At 33.7% G+C, this 22,131-nt stretch overlaps 1 protein-coding gene across 2 annotated transcripts in view; it reads left to right on the top strand.

Annotated features, from left to right (window-relative positions):
- LOC131073974 (homeobox protein LUMINIDEPENDENS) overlaps positions 1 to 22,131 on the top strand; it is a 78,274-nt gene that overhangs the window by 22,824 nt on the left and 33,319 nt on the right. For both annotated transcript variants that reach the window (XM_058010509.2, XM_058010508.2), the window contains exons 3-6: positions 7,468 to 7,598; positions 9,328 to 9,683; positions 9,793 to 9,886; positions 9,992 to 10,085. In XM_058010509.2, the coding sequence (XP_057866492.2) occupies positions 7,468 to 7,598; positions 9,328 to 9,683; positions 9,793 to 9,886; positions 9,992 to 10,085 (675 nt within the window). The remainder of the gene's footprint in view (positions 1 to 7,467; positions 7,599 to 9,327; positions 9,684 to 9,792; positions 9,887 to 9,991; positions 10,086 to 22,131) is intronic.

The raw sequence follows: 22,131 nt of genomic DNA, 5'->3' as shown, positions 1-22,131 counted from the left end.
ATCCATCAATCTTTAATTCGGTGCACTCGAATTTATTTGTCATTACTGCAGCATATCACCATTATTACGATTAGATGCCCATAAAATTTATCAATTGCTCAAGCTTTCACCATAGAGAAATTAAAACAACATAGGATTTTTTTAATCTATACACCTCTATTTTATATTTAATCACACACTCTAAAATCACCATACATATTGCATGCATCTGGAAATTGTTTATAATGTAAGTGGTCAATATTGAAATCACTAAACTATTGAATTCAAGGAGGATAGAAAACACACAGCACTACAAACAATGTTTAGAGCTTACGTGCAAGCCAAGTCAATATGAGCACAATAAGAGCAAAAAAAATACAAATCAGCAAGATGTTAATGTGGAAATCCCTTGTGGGAAAGTAATCTTCACTTGATTGATTGCTAGATAGGCTTTGATAGTACAAGTCTTCAAAAATGTTGGAGGCCACTAGTAGCTTGGGGAAAATCTAAGAGATTACCTCACAACGAATGATCTATCTATACGAGGGAGCATTTATATTGATCCAACCTTAATTGTTGTTTCATTTAAGTGATAAAAAGTCAAATGATGCATAATAATTGAAATGAGCCAAGCTTTTGTGCTACAAGGAACACTTTATTCATTATAAACTACAAAGAATTTTTCTATCATTTTTTGTTTGTAAAATCATCACATAGATAAATTCTAATATCCTAGAAGTCTTTTAAGTAATTTAAAAAATATTATTGATACTTTAAACTTCAAACTTGTTTTTTGAAAGTTTTTGGGCCCTTCCAAAAATCGAACTTTACCCTCAATAAAAAAAACCATGAAACTTATTTCTTAAAAATTCAAATGTTACACATGCTTTGCAAAGAAAAACAAATAAAACTTCTATTTGAACTTCAATATCATAATATCACACAACTGACATTCAAAACATTAATATTTATAATATCTTCCACATTAAGAGTAAGATAATTTGCTAAACACAATAGGATCAAAAGAATCAAACAATTGGGACGCATCTTGGGGCCTTTTCTAGCTAGTGTTCTCGTACCTTTTTCAGTATGCACAAATTGGCTAGGAAATGGCTTTTGATCAATCCCAAAGAATTAAAAAATTGGGGGAGCAGCCTTGAAGTGCTCTAGTAAAGTAGAAAATGTCCTAGGGATGTCTAGCTGGCCTTGAGACGACTAGGGATGTCAACCTCAAAAAACTTTTCAGAAAATGCAAAAATAGAAAAAATAAATAAATTTGTGGTTAGTCAAAATTAAGCTTATGGAACAAAACTACCAAAAAGTCATTGTGTTTGCTTTGCCATAATTCTTTAGGTGTTGCATGCCCAAAAAATTGTGTTAATGCAGAAATATCTCAGGGACTAAGTAATCATCATCAACTAAAAGTAGTTTTATCTCTATTTTGTTTGTAAACAAGAACTTTAGGCTCCTTCGGTGCAAAAAGTATTTGGGAATTTCTTTTCTAAAGCGTTTTTAAAAAATTATTTATCATGTAATTTTAGGTGTCATACTAGGTGGGGTTCTTGGAAACTTCCTTTTGTTGCTTGTGTTAGAAATTAGTGCTTAACATGGGTTATTGAATAATAATTAATAATGAAATAAATGCTTTAGTTAGTAGAGATTAGTTATTAGTTAGTTTTTAGGTGGTTTTAGGCAATTAGTAAGTTAGAAGGCTTTGTAATTGTAATCTTTTGGTGTTGAAGATGAATGACTAGCTTGTGGGTTTGAGCCTCTTTGTTCACCTTCCGTTCACTTGTCTTTCCTTCTCTAAAAGTGGTGCTCAATCATAATTCAGTGACGATCATGTGCAAAGTCATTGTTATCCATCCATCATTCTTACATTTTGTAATTAGAGGAGTAATGTGGACCATGTGCAAATTAGTTGGCTTCATCATCTATTTGTATTTTGTCAACAAATGTGCAATGTGGATCACGTGCAAATTTGTTGGCTTTATCTTCCATTTGCATTTGGTTTCTCTTCCTTTTCCATATTGTTCCTTCATTTGGTTTCTCTCCTCTCTCTATCTTGTTCACTCTTTTCATAGTTTTTAGTCCACTTTGTTCATCTTCTTATTAAAAAAGGAAAAGAAAAAATGTTTTTTTTAAAATTTTTTTTGATTTTTGTCCGACAAAAGCCTTTTCAATGGTTTAATATTCAGTTTAGTTTTATCATTCATAACCATTTATTCTATTGAGATTTCTATCTACTGCGAAGTTTCTAAACTAGACAAATATCAAGCATAGCGGGAACATCTCATGTAAAATGTTATAGAAATTTCAAGTTTATGAGGCCTCAATTATGTTGAAAGCCCTTGTTGGAACTATCAAGAAATTTTTTAATATGTTACATAGATAAAAGCATCCTCTTTTGATCAATTCGAGGGATATGTTGGTTATGGTGCCTCTAGACACATGATTGGTGTGAAAGAGTGCTTTGTTAACTTGACTATTTTTATTTGATATAGATAGGTTCCATTGGGGGGTGATAGTGCTTTTATAGAGTTTAGGACGTTGGTGATATTTGTCTACTACCTTGGACCCAAAAATGTCAACTTACAAAGGTTCTATACATTCCAAGTCTCACTAAGAATCTTTTGTTTGTAAGTCACACAAGCACAACTTGAAAGTTGAGTTTGACCATCAAGATGGTGAGAAGCTTTGTCTGGTTTGAGACAATTCTTGAGACTTACAAGATGTCTCTTGTCCCTGGGAAGAATGTTTTAGATTGCTAATGTTTCACATGAAGATATATCACTAGCCTTGAAGATATATTCATCCACAATATATTGACAATTCTTGAGACTTACTACCTTGGACCCAAAAATGTCGACTTATAAAGGTTCTATACATTCCAAGTCTCAGTAAGAATCTTTTGTTTGTAAGTCACACAAGCACAACTTGAAAGTTGAGTTTGACCATCAAGATGGTGAGAAGCTTTGTCTAGTTTGAGACAATTCTTGAGACTTACAAGATGTCTCTTGTACCTGGGAAGAATGTTTTAGATTGCTAATGTTTCACATGAAGATATATCACTAGCCTTGAAGATATATTCATCCACAATAGTCTGTTATAGTTGATTTGGTTATCTTATTGGCTATCATATTTCCTTGAGTAGACATGACATGGTGTGAGGATTTTCTCCCCCAAAGTAGACAATATCTTTACTCCAACGGTCTTGTTGGGAAACAACATAGGGCTCCCTTTCTTGTTGTTGATAAATGGTTCCATGGTCTTCTTGATTTGTGCAGTCTAGTGATGAAAATTCATAATAATTCTTGTTGCTAAAATTTTTTTGTGGATAACCACACTCAAAAATGTGGGTATGTTGCTTCACTCATAGAGATCAAGCAGTTGCAAAATTCAAGGATTTTGGAGCCCTAATTGGAATGGTCAATTGGTTGCCTTCTCAAAGCCATATGCTCTGATTGAGGGTGATTTCACCAATAATGACTTTTTAGAGTACCAAAAAGAGCATGGGATCAAAAGAGACATATCAAATGGTCACTTCTTTTACATCTCAAATATTTTGTTGTAGAGTGATATAACTGTATCATCATGGAAATGGTGTGTAGGGTAGTAAAAGATTTATATCCAGTTGTTACTTTTTGAGTAGTAGTAGTTCGCAAAATAGTGTATTTACTAAATAGAGCATCCACAAAAGTGCTTGATGGCATCACTCCTAAACAAGCTTGGATTGGGAATAAGCCCTTCATTTCACATTTCAAGGTGTTTGGTTGTATAATATTCATACACATCCACAAGGCGTAAGGAAAGAAGTTGGATGAAAAGTCCTTGTAGTGTATCTTTCTTGGATGCATTTTGGAGTCAAAGAGGTACAACTCACCAATCTTGCCATGGAGAGACTCTACTTTTGCAAAGATGTAGTCTTTGATGAGGAAAGTGGTTGCAACACACTTTCATCATCATCTACTGCACCAAATCAAATACCAAAAATATTTGAGAGTGAAGAAGAACAATTTGAGGACAATGAACATGTAGAAGAAGGAGAAGGTGGTGAAGATGTGTTTCAATTAGAATAAATTCCATTTTTTTCCTCACCAACTGTGCACAAAATATCCAAGTGGTATTTTAGCACTATGAAGGATGTAGAATTATACATAGTTTTATACATGTCTACTTGAGGGCCAAAGACTTGCAACAAGTCATGTGGGGAAATTGATTTTGCGCTCATGTGCACTTTGATTCAAAACATAGTACTAGAAACAATGAAAGTAGGTATGGAGTGCAAGTTGTGGGCTTATGCCATGGATGTTGAGTACTAGGCATTACTGAAGAATAACACATGAGAACTTGTTGATCTTTCACTAGGGAAGAAAGCAGCTTGATGAAAATGGGTGTTCAAAATGAAATACAAATTAGGTGGCAGCATTGATGAGTATATGGCTCAACTTGTAACAAAGGGCTTAGAAGATGATCAATGCAATGAAGAATGATCTCAAAAATTGTTTGACAGGATAGATCTTGAACTTTTGCATTATTGTCTTGGACTCAAAATGTGCCTGTTGAAAAACTATATTTTCGTAATTGAGATGAAGTATGCCAAGACATTGCTTGAGAAGTTTAGAATGGTAGATTGCATGTCCATTTCAATGTCAATGGAGATAGGTTTGCAACTATTTAGGAATTATCCATCATGTCAGGTGAATGCAATTCTTTATTTAAGAATGATCCATCACCTAGATGCAATGAATGCAAAATGGACCAGTGGAGATAGGTTTACAACTATCTTGGAATGACCTATCATGTTAGGTGAAGGCAACATTTTATCTAGGCATGATTCATCACCTAGATGCAATGAGTGCTGAACAGACCATTCATTCTTCTGAGAGATGTGTTCTTATTAACTACTACACATGAAATATGGGTTGATGAAAGATTGACTGAAAAACTATATAGTTGAATCTTGGTAAAAAATCACATAACTTTGCATTGCAAAAAACATCACCTACTTAAAAAAGTATTTTTTGCTAGCTCATTAGGAGTCTGATTTACTTGATTTGCACCAATTTAGATATTACCTATGTCATGAGTTATCTTTCATAGTTAAGGCAGGAACCAAAGGCGTGTCATTGGAAAGCAACAAAGTGAGTATTATGGTATGTCTATGGTACAATGAAACGTGACTTGGAATAAAAGTAAAAAGATCATTTTTCTTGTTAGGATACATTTATGCAGAGCATGCCGCTTTTCTTGACAACAAATCCACATTCGGCTTCATTTTCTTTTAGGAATTTCGTCTAATATTATGGGGAAGTAAGATGTAAACAATTGTTGCTAAATTTTCCATTTAGAATATTGTGCTGCAGTGGGAGTTGTTTGCAAAGCAATATGGTAATGTTGCATATTGACAAACCTGAGAATACTTGAATAAAAACTTATAGTTCTGTTTTGCAACAATTAGGGTGTGTTGAAACTTGTTTACAATCCCATCTTTCATGAGCATTAAGCACTCTAAAGTTCAAAGTTGCTTCATCTGTGAACTTATTCAAGAACACTATATTTGCTTCCAGTTTTGTTCTGTTTAGGAGCAATGTGTTGACATTCAATTGCAGCAATGAACTTAAAAGCTTTTCGACACATCTAAGGGATGGTGAGGGGGCTCCTTACTGCCCTTGGGTGGCTAAGGGAGGCTTGGGCATCCCTCAACTACCTAACAGATGACATGCAATCTCTCGTCACAAAAAGAAAAATTTAATAAAAAATAATTGAGACAAATTAAACTCTTATCACTAACCCTAGTATGCAAATGGTTACTACTATCACTCCACAATGCCAAAAAACTTTAAATAAGCTGGCCCAAACTCAATTTAAATTACAATCAACAATTTGCCACTTAGATTGAGCAAGAAGAAGAAGAGGAGAAGAGTCTCTACCCATTTTAGTTGTCTTCGTCAATTATCATTCATCAAGCCTTCAAGGTAAGATCTACACTCAAATCTTTCACTTTGTTTAAATGTTGTTTATTGATTTTTTTTTATATTTGCATTATGAATAACTAAATAAACAAAATCTAAACGTCGATGATTGAATTATGTTGCTGTCCAATGCAAGATGAAGGGCCACCTAAATCCCCCTCCATCCATGTAGCACTTAGGACAACTGCCAATGCATCAGTGGTCCAGTTTTTCTTTGTTTTTTTCTGGTCATAAGATGAAGGAGAGTCGTAACCTCTTCTTCAACTTCTTTGCCGGTTGCATTGCATATTGCAATATTTCAGCCATTAATCTGTGCAAGGTGAAATTTCAAGCAATTGATACCTTCTTCATATGCAATCTACAATAGTATATCACCATTCTTGGATCTGTGATTCTGTACCTATTGTGCCATGTTTTTAAGTAGGTTCCTTAGGTTTGCTGCCCACTTTTGTTGCTTGTGGATGCCATTTTGTTCATTTGGAAAAATGAACTGAAACCATAGCAAAACAGGAAGAAACATAAATATTTGAAGAAACAGTCTTAACTGCTAGAAGAAACTAAGAAAAAAACTGTAAAGCCCAGCTTGCTAGAATGAAGACAATAAACAAAAGAAACAACAAAAAATAAAAACAAAAAAAAAAGTTACCGTGTTACATGCCTCTCAAATGCAGTTAATAACTTAACTAAGCACGATCAATACTCAATCCGAGTTGCATGCAAACAAATTGTTCAATGCTCAAATATGCTGAAAACTCAAATATATTAGTGCAAAAAATTACAAGTTTGAGTGTTTTTCAAGGGTGGACTGATGTTTTTCTGCCTGGGAAGTTTATCTGTTTTTCTCATGGATGCATGAGTTACTAGATGATGCTTTGTGTAAGTTACTTGCAGACTGGTTTGCCTCACAAGTACTTGCCTGACATTTTTGATTATGTCTTGGCCATCTTACTGTTTCAAATATATATGTTTTAGCAGTCACTAGTTGAAAGTTTTCATGTAGTCCCCTACTTTTAAAATGCCATAACAAATCTTATTTATACTGTAGTGAAAATTTTAGCAAACAGATTGGACATATTGTTTGTTCATCTGACTGTTTGGAATACATGTTTTTGTATCAGTTACTAGTTGAAACTTTAGAATTCTCATTTTATGCTTGTTGTTTTGCTTTTTGTATCTACAGTCTAGCAAATACAAGCCAGTTATTACTTTGGACTGTCAAAACTTAAAATGGGGTGACATTGACCCGTTTAGAATCCAGTTGTGCTCACATGCATTTTTTGCAAGACCATGAAGAATGGTTAACACTTTGGTAGATAGTGGACTTTATGTTTCTTGACCCTAGCATGAGAGAAATTGATTGCTTTTGTGATTATGTATTCTTATGGAAGAAAGCTGCATAAATTTTGAATTACTTCATTTGGAATGGTAATCCGATCTCTTTATAATGTGTACAAAATGCCATATCTGATTTTCAAATAGAATAATATTATATTGCATTATGGTATTTTCTCAGGTAGGAGACCAAGGGACCTATTGACTCCTAAAGCTATCAAATGTCTGCAAGGAGTTTTTGCAATTAAAGACACAGTTACAAAGAGGGAAGCTCGAGAAATTAGTGCTCTTTGTGGTGCTACTATTACACAGGCATGTTTATCAAAAATTTGATGCAATAATATCCAAACGGTGTATGCAAGTGTAGTTTGCTTATTGTTTTCTCATCGGTTGCAATTTTAGAATTTCAAGTGCATCTTTGATGTTCAATATCTTTTCTATTGTGTTGTTCATATCAAGGCAGTTGCATTGCTAACTTATCCATACTTGGATATGAGGTACTTGCATACATGTCTGTGCTCAGGAAATGTTCATTGATTTGGAGAACTAAGGAAGCAATAAAAGTAGAGAATTTGGATTATTTTGAGAAAATTTAAAAGGCATAAAAGAAAATATGTTATAGGGTGGAATTGCTATCATACTTTCCAATGGCACAAGAGAAAAGATGTTGAGTGAAGTTACAATCATAATATCTAGTGAAAGTTGTAAATAGGCATCAGATTCTTTTTTTCAGTGTGCCTGACTGCTTGCATGCATGCTACTGTCATAAGATAAGCGGAATCGAGTAATCACTGTAATATGAGTATTAAATTTAGATATGTTCTCATCTGTTGTGGCTGCAGAACACACATAGTTTTTTTATAGGATACAATATTGTGTAGAGTTTTGATTTTCATGAAATATTCTCCTTGAACAATCTTTTTTACACTGGATATCTGGTGGAATGGTGGGCTCTGAGTCATAAATCTTGAACTAAGAGCTTTGAGATCTGATCCCTATCCTTGCCTGATCCAGGCTGCTGCCAAAAGAGGGATGGGAGGGCCAGGTGTAGTACATTTTCATTGTGGGAGCAGCTAAGCAAATGTCATGCCAATGTTTATTAAACATGTGTGTGTGAGCATTTGTCTAAATAGTTTTCTAATTAGTATTAAAATTTTTAGGAATTATCTCATTAGAGGACTGATAGATTTTATGGACTACATGATTTTTTAAGAATTTTATGCACAAGAATGAATCTAAGGCACTTTTATGTTTAATTCAATGTCAACTTGTATATTTTTATGTTGTGGTAGGAAATTTGATCAGTAGGTTTTTATTGCATTCTTTTGCTGCATTTAATCTTTCAGGAATTTCAACCTATAGTTGATATATGGATCTTTCATTTTTTTGAGGATTTATTTGAAAGGTTGTGTACTTTCTGTTGGCCTTGTCTTCTGATGATTTTCGTTTGTGTGGATTGTGCATTCTTTGGTTATTATGTTTATCTGTTCATTATTTGATTTAATCTGGTCTACTTATAGTCAGCTGATGGGGATTGTGTAGTCATTCTTTTATGTCTCTCTATCAAGTGGACCTTTGTATGGTCCATGTGTTCAATGATATTTGTTCTTTATTCATTTCAGAATTTGTTGATCAAGTGTCTTGGTATAAATTTTGGGAGTCATAATAATTATTTTAATTTGTCTTTATTTTTATCAATTTAATATAGTTTCATGATATGTAAACCCTATGCAGGATGATTGGCGTGACAAACTTTTTGTAAAACTGTTCTTAATTTTTCAATTTAAATTTCATGGGGATCTTATTTGATGTCTTCATATTCATGTTTAGTCCATTTATTTTAATGCTTATACTTTATAGTCAATGTCAATAGTTTCTTGCTTGAAAGTGCTGATAAGGAATTTGGTGACCTGCAAAAGTCACCTGAATATCATCAGCATTTGATTAGGCTCTGTGTACATTTCATTTCTGGATATTTTCACATTCATTTATCCAAGTCATGGTTTTTTCCCAAAAATCTAACTACTGTACTTTTTTGTAGGTTAGAGAATTCTTTTCTGGGCAGCGGTCCCGAGTACGGAGGCTTGTCCGACAGGCACATGACAAAACAAATAATATACAATCAGGCAATACACCTGACGATGGTGTTCCAAGTGCCATAAAACAGTCCGGTTGTCTGACAACTTTGTTACATTACCCAAATGCAATTGGAATTAGGACTGCTGGGAAAGATTCTTGTCGGTTACCAGATGACAAATCCTTTGAAGACAGAGAATCATTTGATACAAATTTCATTAGAGGTTTTTTCTTTTTAATGAGAAAGGAAGGCACATTTTCTGGTCAGGTCCAACTATTGGAGCGGATTTTACAGATACATGATTCAACAGTTTTGTGCTGGTATAAATGAAGATTCTTCCTTTTTTTTTGACTTTGCAAAATGTTGTGCATCCCTTGTATGTGCTTTTAGCTAGGAGAAACTTTCATATTGGTATGGAACAATTGGCAGGTTTGTAACCAAAGGAGGCATACCAATTCTGTCCAAATGGCTGAGTCAGGCATCAGTTGAAGAGCAAACAACTGTGTTACAAGTCATATTCAAGGTGTTTTGGGGCTGCTAATACATGATTAATTGTGATAAAATCACTTGTAACAGATGGTTTTTTGTCTGAAATTCAATATAAGCTTAGATTTCAAAACTCATGCAGGTTCTTTGTCATTTGCCTCTACATAAAGCCTTGCCTGTTCAAATGTCGACTATACTGCAGACTGTAAATAAACTTCGATTTTATCGTACATCAGGTATATCAAATCTGCTTGGACTAACATATACGTGTGTATTTCTATTAATGTAGTTTTTCTAGCAAATGCATTGGCTTTCTTTCAAATAAGATTTTTTTCCCTTATCTGTACGTCTTGCTTGAACTTATTTTATCATTTTGAACTGTCTTAAATTGAATAATTTGAAGTTTATTAAGGGTTATAGCTGTTGTTATAACACTCATTTTATTTTTAAATTTTTTTTACTGAAGTTATCTGGTTTTCTTAGGGAACTGAGGTCTCACAATCATGGCAGGAAGCTTGTGTTATATATTCCAACTTTAGTTTTTAACTTGTTTCCCTCAAATAATGATTATTATGATATCCTGTTTGTCATTTAATATAAATGCCCCCTGGAAGTGAAGATGTATTATTATTAATAAACATTTAAAGTATTGTTTGACAAGAGCCTTTCTTTGAAGCGAAATGATTTTATTTAATACTGCCATTACTTATTGTTCATAGCTTTTGCATGTATGCCTGGTTGCATATCGTTTTGAATATAATTAGTATTTGATGTGGCATATATGAAATCCATGCATGCTTGAAGTATTTGTTTGAATTTGGAATGTCCAGTGAAGGGGAATGATTTATCTATTATCATTCTTTTCTTTCAGATTAAGTAAAATAGAGGTTTTAATGTTTTAATTAGGAAAATGATTGTGGTCTTGAGAAATTTTATTTTTCCCAGTTAAATTATATTTGTGACTTGTTTCATCTTGTGATTAACTATGCCATTCTGTTTCTTGTTAATATGATTCTTTTTGCTGTATATTCAGTTTTTGAAACTGATCAAGACTTAGTCAACTCGTTATTAACTGTGCCATTCGGATTTGTGCTATTGTGCTTCCAGCCAACCATGACGTGTACTGGTGTTTCTTTCTTCATTTCCGAATAACCTAGGAAAAATTGACTGATATAAGTTTATTGGAGTTCTTGGATACAAGTTCATCAATATTTCCATTATATGTAGACTGATATGCAAAGCATATTTATGAAATTTGTATCTTCAAAAAATTAATAGGTAAAAATATATACATCCACTGGAAATGTCTATTCTTGAATGATGGAGTGGCTGGCAAGCATTTTTTTAAAATTTTGGAAATTCACAAATTTTAAAGATTACATCTGTTTTGAATGGTCTGTGCTGTACTCTATTTGAAAAGCAATAATGATTAATGGTCGATCAATAGAATGCGAATAGTGTATTCAGAAGAGGATGCAAAGAGTCGAGATAATAATCCTTATTTTGCAGCATATATATATTGAGAAAGATTCCTATGATGTTCTAGTCTGCCTTTATGTTATCTTTTGTTCCTAAACTTTATTCATTATTCAAAGAGGCTAGAGGCCAGACTACAGAGAAATGAAGTATAGAAAGTAAAGAGAACATAAAGGTAGACTAGAACATTGTAGGAATCTTTCTCAAAATGATTCTTGGATTGGACATCTGGTGGATGACCATTCACTTTTGCGCATTGATTGCCATGGTAGAGCCACATATTAAATTGATGAGCTAGTCCCCTCAGTTTATGCACTTGAACATGAAGACTATTACAGATATCTTCCAAATCACCTTTATTGGAATTAACATGGGAGAGCCACATATTAAATTGATGAGCTAGTCCCCTCAGTTTATGCACTTGAACATGAAGACTATTACAGATATCTTCCAAATCACCTTTATTGGAATTAATAGCATTCAAGGTCTCAGCTTGATCATCCAAAGTTCTTCTATCTGCTTCCATCCTCAATTTGAAAACGATGGCAATTGATGTTTTCCACAAATTTTTGATTGAAGATGTTAGATCATGAAGATTCATTCTTTCGAGACAAGTTTTCTGGATATAGTAATTGCCCATAGTCTGCAAATTCTGGATTATAGGCATGGTATCTAAAGCAGTCTCTTGATGAGCATTGCTGGTGGATGCAGGTTCAACGACATTGTTGATGTTGAAAGAATTGGCTTACATGGAACCATTAGAGCAGTGAGCCTTTATACAAGGTGTAGAGTCGACCAAGATGGCCTTACTCTTCCTTTTCTTGTTGGAATAAGTACGGATCTCCTTTGCATCGGCGTTTACATTTGTTGATGCATGGTGAATATCCATATTGCAGGTAGTATTCTGATTGTTCATATTTTCTTTATTGCAATGAAGAGCTGTGGTGGAAGGTAGCTCTAAGTTCATATCATTTGGGATTGGATGGAGAGTGGAGGAAAACATAATAGCTTCAACAACAATTTGTTGAACTTCTACACCATTGAGTAGGCAATTGGAAAGTTCTAGCATTGAATTAGACATGTATAGATGTGCCAGGAGTAAAAGACCTACTGAAGGCATTAGGAAGTGAAAGAGATTCCAGCAGTGTCTACCTGCAAGGTAATTTGTGGACCAAAAGGTCATGAGAAAACAGCTCATTATCCAAGGAGGATGCCGTTTAAAGTTAAACCAATGGGTTTGAGAGGCAAAGGATAGCATATACCTTTCAGTAGCAAGAAAGTGACTAGCAAAAGGAATGGCACAAGGAAGAAAGGGATCTTTTTCCTAACACAAATGTTTCTCTTAAAGGGAAAACAAACAGTCTTGAAAGGAAATAACTGCGGACACAAAGGTGCAAAGGAAAGAACATGAGATCAAAAAGGAAAGAACATGAGATGATAAAGGTGAGAACAGAAAGGAGAGGGAAGCATCAAAATTGAAGGAATAATGAGTGGGAAGAGGGAAAGATCAAAATGACGGCCATTTAAAGACTGCAGAGAAACTTGGCATAATCCATAGGGGAATGTACTGCATACAGATCTTAATATAACGTGTTGATTCTAAAAATTGGGCTGTTGTTGAAGGAAAGAGTTAATTTATGGGGTGCAGCATGCCTGTTAATCTTCACTGAAAAGATGCAGAAAAGAATAAAAGCTTCCAACTTCATCAAAGCTGCTGCCAATTTGAACATGAGAGTGGAAAAGCTCTTGGAGGCTCAGATTTGCCTGCTAGTCAGCAGCTTTGTTGTGTTCTTTCTTCACATGCCAGACGTAGGTGCAATTAAATTGGCATATCAACTACTTATCTTCCTCAATAAAGCCATTGATCTGCCAGGTTTTGATTTTAAATATTTTCAGAAAAGAATAGAAGCTGCTAGCTTCTCCAAAGGTGCTGCCAACTAGTGCATGAGAATGGAAAGGTTCTTGGAGGCTCAGATTTGGCAGCTGATCAGAAGCTTTGTTGCATTCCTTCTTCACATGCCTGAAATGGGTGCAATTAAATCAGCATATTAGCAAATTAGATTCCTTGATAAAGCCACTAATCTGCCAGTTTTTGATTTTTCCTTTTTGCTGGCTGATGATATCAAGATTTGAGTCTCCCACAACAATCAAATTATGAACTACAGCTTGAATTTCCAATTTGATATCCAAGATCATCCTTCAACCTCAGCTATGTCATTTGTGTTAAAACTAGTGAAGTAAGTTCTAAAAGCAATGACATCACCCTCATAGTTTGACCCATACAATTAGAGGGGACACCAGTTCTCCTCATCTTTTGGCCATCATAATATTTTCCAATGTCTGGACGATTCCTTAAGGTTGAAACTTTTGCGGGATTGGCCACAATGGATCTAAATGTTTTTAGAACAATAGTACTTAGGAGCAGGCCTCCAAAATCTCCTTCCATTCTTGATATTGGTTCTTCTAGTTTCCATTGAAAATTTAATAATTCCTCTCTAGCCAGAATTTCTAGGTGATGAGACTTGGGGCCGAATTCCATAAATCATGAAGGATGTTTAGCGCTATTAGACATTCCAATGATTAAAAACTCCCATTGGTGGTTCTCTAAAACACCCATTTGAAGTTAAAGATATCAAGGAATCTATCCGTTATACCTACCTCTCGCAAAATCTCAATTGAGGATTAGGTGAGTACAATATTCCTCCTAGATAGAACAAAGATAGCAATGACTAGAACTCAGAAAGCCCCTTCATTGGAGCTGGTCCCATGTGAGGATTTTAGAGTTGCAAGTTAACTATGGGAAGAATCACGTTTTGGGCAAAGCCTTAGAGTTCTGGATCTTTTCCCAACAAAAGGGATAAGGATTTTTATTGAGGAAATAGCTTTTTTATATTCTTCATTGATAGAGTAAGTTTATATACCTTCATGATGCCAACCAAAGATGTCATCTTCCAAACTCTAAATAGACCTAAAACTTTGGAGAAGAGTTAAAGAGTTGCGTCCCATCTTTGAAAATTTAGGAATTTGATGGGTGAGTTTTCCATTATCTAGAAAATGCAAACTTCACCTTTGCCTTCAATAATATTTCACTTTAATGCTTGATAAGTTTTGAGATGGTACCCCAACCTGTAGAGTTTGACATTTTCTTTGTGAGACTTGTCTAAAGCCTAGTTGTTATCCCAAAAGGAGGTCTTTCTGCCATCATGGATATTCTAGAGGCCAAATCAGCTAATTATATTTTTAACCTCTTTCATTCCTTCCGAAGTCACCAATCCTTTTGGGTGATCATCCCTTAGGAGAATGCACGTTGGATAATTACGTATCTCGAAGAATTTTAGTCTGGGAGGCATCTTTATTGGTTGAATGTTCTAATATCCTTGAGGCTTAGACCACCTTGGATCATATCCTAGGAGACAAGGGGGTATTGAATTGATACCTAGTGTTGCTATTGAGGAAATTCCACATGGTATGGTAACTTTAGAAATCACGCTTCTAGGGGAAACCATTGAGGAATGTTTGTATAGGGATAGGTTGAAACAATACCTTCAAGAGCACCACTTGTCTTGTAGTAGAGACTTATGCTCCCTTCCATCCATCTAGGAGTTGGCTAATCCTTTCTAAAATTGTAAACCAAAGATTCTTGTTACTGTCCCTAATGTACAATGGAAATCCTAGGTAATAATTACAAAGACCAACATTTGCGAAGGAAATCCTCTATTTGAATCTTGATATTGAAACATAAAACATTGGGTGTTTCTTTGTTTACTTTTTGACTTGAAGCTTGCTCATAATTGGCATGGAGATCTCTGATAACTTTCCATTCTCTAATTGTAGGAGTTGGAAAGAGCATGCTGTCATTTGCAAATTGTTGATTAGTTAAGCCTTTTCCAATTATCCTATATATATATATGAGTTAAAATGATGGAGAAAGAGCATATCACCTTGACCTAACTAGTATGAAGCTATGAAGAACCCTTCTATAGAATCTTACATTAGTACAAAGAAATTAGCAAAAGAATAGCATCCTTTGACCTAGGCTCTCCAATCAAAGCTAAAACCAAATATAATTTCTCCAAGATATAATTTAGAAAGCTCTAGTTGACTCTATCAAAAGCTTTAGAAATATCCAATTTGAGGAACATACCTTTTTTCTTGTTGGATTGTAAAGAATAAACTTGTTCATGAATAGTAACAATCCCATTCATGATTTGTTTACCTTTTACAAATCCCCCTTTCTCCTTAGAAAGAAAATAAATAGAATCTTTTTTATTCTATTGGCAATCAATTTGGATATATCTTTGTAAATTATATCGCATAGGGCATTCTGAAATAATCTAGTTTGAGGGCTTCATTTCTTTTTGGAATGAGAGTAACAAAAGTAAAAAAAAACTTTTAGGACTCTTGGAAAAATAGAGCTAGAAATCCATTGGGCCCGATAATATGATCACCAACCATTTCATAGAGAGCCACATGGACATCCTTTGAGATCTGCCTAATCATCTCATTCTTGTATTACCAATTTGAGAAGGTAATGATTAGAGGAAGAGGTCCTACTTTTCCTTCATTATCCTTGGAAATCTTTTTCCTAGAAGGAAGCCAAAGATGCCTTATGAACCTATAGGTCCTCAATGATGCTGCTATTTTATTGATCTTAGAGATGTAGTTTCTTTGTCTCCTAATTTTTCAGGACAAATGGAAGAACTTAGTATTTTTGTTGCTCTCTTGGATCCATTTGATCCTAGATTTTGTTTCTAAAAGATCTCATCACATTTGTATATGTCATCTAATTGTGTAGAGAAAGCCTTCTCTTCTTCCATGTGAGATTGTTATTTTCCAAGATAAAGGATTGTATCTCAGTCATTCCATTCCTCAAGCTAGCCTTCCTTTGAATTATATCTTTGGAATCTTAGTGATTTCAATCCTTAAGTTTGAGTTTGTGAGCTATAAATTCTTTATGGATAACTTACATTTGCATTCCATTGTAATCATGTGGGGTTTTCCAAAATGTGGTAATTGCATGATCAAAATTTGGGTTTGATTTTCATTTGCCACCTTAGCTAGGGCTTTCGATTGTTAGGCAACTTATCTATTTGGTCTTCCCAACTTGAAGCTATTGAAATCACCTTTTCTTTTTCATAATGCTTGTGAGATGTGGGTTTGCCCAATCCTTCCTTCTTCAAGCTAGATCATTCTTGAAAATGTTAAAGGTTTTTTATTTATATAGATATATATTTTGTAAACTATTCGAATGGACATGTAAGTTATAATTGTATGACATTGTGTTGTCAATTAAACTTGTTTTTGGATCTAAAAATGAAGGAAAATATACTCATGACTTCTAAGTTCTATGTTTTTAAAGATTATTTACAAATTTATATCTTTTTTAATGTTTGGAAAATTTGTTGTGTCCATGATTCAACCATGAAGGCATGCATTCAAATGCGTATTTGCATGTGTTTGTATGTATAAAATACAATTGAAGTGTCTAAAGTTTATTATTTATGATATTGGATTTCATTGATAAACTGTTACTACATATTCAAGTTCATATAAACATATATCCCAAATAAAGTGCAACCACATGTTAATGGCTTTCTCTTAATATATGAGTCTCTTATTGATTGACTCACGAGCTCAAGACAAATAAGATATAAATAGATAATTGGGTATTATTGTTCACGAATCACAATATATGTTTTTGCTTTGTGTTTATTGTCAATTTTGCATAACACTAAATACAAGACAATAATAGTCATTTTTGTGACTATTATCATATCTCAAATCTATGGTCGTAAGGTTTTTCTCTTGCTTATTAGTTATAGGTTTCAAAAGTAGATTTTGGGTCCAATGGCCTTGTACAATTAAGGCCTTGTGCAATTAAATGTTTATAATTCTTCAAATACCACAAATGATCTATTGGTCTTCCCTATTGTTCCACTTCCAATATTTAAATGATTCCAAATTTCTCATGGCTTTGCTAGTCTATAAGTAACTATACACAACCATTGTACAAAGTAATAGAACAAAGATCTCAATACAATAGAAGTCTCCCATTTAAGCAATAAAAACATAAATTGTAAGTAAATGAATAAGCACAACATTTTAAGAATGTTAACCATTCCATATGCAATGAAATTGGTTAGTTAATGTTCCCAACCGACATGTAATGTCCCCTATTAGGACTTAATTTAATTTACCCTAGAATTCTTCAAATGATGCACTTGCCTTCCTTGTATGCACCCTATCCCCCTCCATAATGAGATGGTAGATTGGCTGAAGCTTCAAAGGAATCTCCATCATTATTAATTAATGATAGAAATACACACACACACACACAGATATATATATTAACTATAATATGTTAATTACATCCGTGTATATATATATATATATATATATATATATATATATATATATTAACTATAATATGTTAATTACATCCATGCAAATCAGTAAGATCATGATCCATGCATTATGCATTAGAGCCAAACACCCATATAATGCACACGGACTGTATGCTGAATATCATTTATTTATTCAGATTTCTCTTGATCTCCTTTATCTTGCCCTCCTCAAATGAACCTTCTTCTCTTTATATCTCCCAATGTGAGGGAGAGGTCAGACCTCATCATGAGGTATGCCCTTTGGCAAGAGACACAACCTTTCACGATTTCTGCCATTTGAAAGAGTGCAACCCTTCGTGATTTCTGCCATTTGAAAGAGCCACTTCCTTATCTACTTCCCATTCCTTTTCTTCTTCCATTAATCTTTCCTTGATTTTCATGCTCCCTTCATTCTTCCTTTTTCTCTTCCCCCTTTCAAATGAGGTTTTCTTACCCCTTTTATATCCCATGTTTGAGGGAGTCTCAAATTTTCATTTCATGTCTTATGACAATTCATTAACTTAATTAAACTATAATTATATTTAATTATAGTCTTTTATAATTTGATTTAATTTTTTTGTATTCTTTTGTATTTTAATTTAATTATTATTAAATTCTATTAAATGTTATAGGTTTTAAAAAGTAGATTTTGGGTCCAATGGCCTATTAAATGTTATAGGTTTTAAATTCATTTCATGTCTTTTGATAAATTTTAATTAAATTTTAATTATAGTCTTTTATAATTTGATTTAATTTTTTTTGTACTCTTTTGTATTTTAATTTAATTATTATTAAATTCTATTAAATGTTATAGGTTTTAAAAAGTAGATTTTGGGTCCAATGGCCTATTAGATGTTATAGGTTTTAAATTCATTTCATGTCTTTTGACCATTCATTAACTTAATTAAATTTTAATTATATTCTTTTATAATTTGATTTAATTTTTTTTAATTCTTTTGTATTGTAATTTTATTATTATTAAATTCTATTAAATGTTATAGGTTTTAAAAAGTAGATTTTGGGTCCAATGGCCTTGTACAATTAAATGTTTATAATTCTTCAAATACCACAAATGATCTATTGGTCTTCCCTATTGTTCCACTTCCAATATTTAAATGATTCCAAATTTCTTATGGCTTTGCTAGTCTATAAGTAACTATACACAACCATTGTACAAAGTAATAGAACAAGGAAGATCTCAATACAATACAAGTCTTCCATTAAGCAATAAAAACACAAATTGTAAGTAAATGAATAAGCACAACATCTTCAGAATGTTAACCATTCCATATTTCCATATGCAATAAAATTGGTTACTTTATGTTCTCAACAAACATCACATGATCTTCCAAATTGACATAGTCGATCACCCTTCCTAAAACCTTCAAAGAACTGTCGCTTCTTTTTCTTGTTGTCCTCCTCCATCCAATGCTTATTTTTGAAATACCTCTGCTATACAATAATTTTGTTTGGGAATTGCATGCTAATAAGCTTGGGTAGTGCTCATTGACCTCCATTGGAGAGGATGTAGGAATTTTTATGATTCGTAAGTAGGAATGGCATGGCTGCCACCATGCCATACCAACACTAGAATGTTGGGATGGTGACCACAACTCCCTTGTGCTAAAATGGCTTCCATAATCATTAATTCTTATAGTTTGAAATTTGTGAATAGATTGGACCTTCCAAATATTTCTAGCATAACCAATACACCATTAGAAGCTAGTTACGCTATCCTTGTAAAATTTGATACCAATTAACAAAACAAATATTTTTTAGGTATTCACATATATAGCTTGGGTTACCCTTTTATATTTGAACCTATGTTTAGTTATAAAATGGAGATGTTTTTGCTGCTTTGGCTATATCGCATTAGATTTTGCCATGGATGGCCCAAATTATGATAGTTAGTATTTTCATATTACTTATTATATATAAAAAAACCATGTGGATTTATACTAGATAACACAGAAAAAACATCAAACATAAGAAAATGACAATACTTCTGACAAACTTGTTGGTGATTTCCAACTTACAAATTTTGGCCCACTTGAACCATCCTTGATAATGACACATTTCAACACAACTCAAGGAATTCAGGAATAAAGAGGATCAATGTATGTGACAATGGCTACTAAGACCATCTAGGAAAAGCTACAACCTCTAGTTTGTCCAACTAGACTAGGTAACCTCCTATGTGCCCAATGCATTGTTCCAATATGATGACACCATCCACCATGATATTCTCCCTTCAGCTAGGGATGGATACTTGCATCATAGCTCACATATACAAATGGAGTCAATGTACTATCATCACATCTCTTAAACATTCATAATTAAATACCAATATAAAATCTGATTAAGAATCTAAATTAAATTGTCGATCATCCTCATATCAATTCATAATTTAACCGAAAGGAGAAACTATTAATGCTATAATTTATCTTGTGTTGCTGATTTTCCAATTACACAAAACAATATCCATATTAATAGCAAAATATAAACAAAAGTTCGAAGTATGCCAAAATTGAATAGTGTTTAAAATTTTGGGTACTACATCTTTTGTGCCCTTGGCAAACACATCATTGAATATTTTTCTTCTTATCTCTTATGCTCTCATACAATATGTAGATTCCAACCAGTGATGTCTCACAAACATCTACTTGAGAAGGTAGTGGCTGTGCGTTCTGCACACACACCCCTCTTTTTGCAGGGGACCCCCCAATTTTGTTTGATCTGCCCAATTGAGGAGAGAAGCAAAGCACCTAGAATCACGAATTTTCATTAGAATTCCTGAATTTCACCAAGGCGGAGGTGTAGGCCCCTTGTGCTCCCTCAAAACACATCAACCGTTGAGTTATCCCGCAGTCATGACCTGACATTTGGAACCTTGAGGTTGTCCCCTTTGATCAACTAAAACAGCATTAGGGATCCCTTATTTCAAGAGAGGATAGGATACTCAGCGATAACATTCTATTCTGTGTTGGCCGGATAGAGTTGTAGCAATACGATTTTTGCCATGTTGACAGTAGTGCCCTTGTAATGCTTTACAATGTGATAGAGTTTTTGGCAAATATTGTGACCATTGATTGCATAGGCTCCTTCCTTTTGCTGTGCTCTCATCAAGCTAAGCATTGGAGTTTGGTTCTAGATAAATTTTGTGATGTTTATTGTGTCTTCAACTACACTTTGGACTCATCCAGTTATCCCTATATCCTCAAGTATTGGATTAATGTATAATGGGTATAATACAAGGGCCCCACAACTATTGAGATTCATCTCTTGAATACGTCTCCATGTGGCTACATATGGTGACAACATTAACAACATCGCTTCCAACAAGTTGCTTAAACTCTTTGAATTCTTGACTTTGTGTGCAACATCTATAGTCCCAAAGAACAACAATATGCCTTTGGAAGCCATTGGAAAGTTAATTAGGGTCCTATTGCCACCATTTGTCAGCCCATAAATTAAAATGCTTCAACCCTTTTTCCTTTATATTCTCTTCTGGTCTTTTAATATTATTTGTATATATTAAACAACTTCATTTAGCAATGGTTCACTTAAATAATGCAAAGTCAGTATCTTATATCCTTTATCATATATGTTCAATGCTTTTATCAATGTATTCCAATATGGGCTACTCCCGATATTGAATGATATATTGTTATAGCACCAAACAATTTGCAGCAGCCGTCCTCATTCATGGTGCTTGTCTCAATTCCAATCAGTACCTCTGAGAAAAGGTTGTGCACCTAGCACATTGTGAAGAATAGAGCAGCTCAAGAAATTATTATGATTTGAACTCTCTTGAATGTTAGTCAAGAAATGCTGAATCTTCAAGCCAATAAAAGAGTGCCCCTTTGAATTGTTTTTGTGCTAGTTAAGTTTGATGGGTGGGCTTTTGAGCCATAGGTGACTTATTTGTCAGTTTCGAAATCTTGTAAGTACTTATTGAGTTTTAGAAGTATGGCTGGAAGGACAATAGAAAAGGGGGATTAAAAGATGGGTATTTTAAGATTTGACTATTGCTTTAAGATGCATTTCTATACAGTTTAAAGTGTCATTGTTTAAGAATTAGATTTTTTGTAATGACATGTGAAATACCAAAGAACCTAGTTCTAAGTGAGGAGACATATTTGAAGGGTTCTTCTCAAAAAACAAAAGTTAGGGGTTATTACACTTCGTCTATAAAGGTGAATTGTAGGCATTGGCAGTAAAATATATGGTAATGGTACTTGACAGTTATTATAGCATTATCCTAGTCTTTCTATAATTTGTATTTTGAGGTGAAATTGGTGGTTTGTCAAAGTCAGGTAGATTTTAAAGATAAACTTGTATTATTTTTTTAAAATAAAAATTATTTTCCCTCAATAAATTTTCCAGTCAGCAACTTGTGGAAGCCTTGTTGTTGATGGGATTA

Source organism: Cryptomeria japonica, chromosome 9 (genome assembly GCF_030272615.1).
Source record: "Cryptomeria japonica chromosome 9, Sugi_1.0, whole genome shotgun sequence".
Taxonomy (NCBI): Eukaryota; Viridiplantae; Streptophyta; class Pinopsida; order Cupressales; family Cupressaceae; genus Cryptomeria; species Cryptomeria japonica.
The sequence above is the reverse complement of the archived record's forward strand: the minus strand, read 5'-3'. Positions and strand labels throughout refer to the sequence as shown.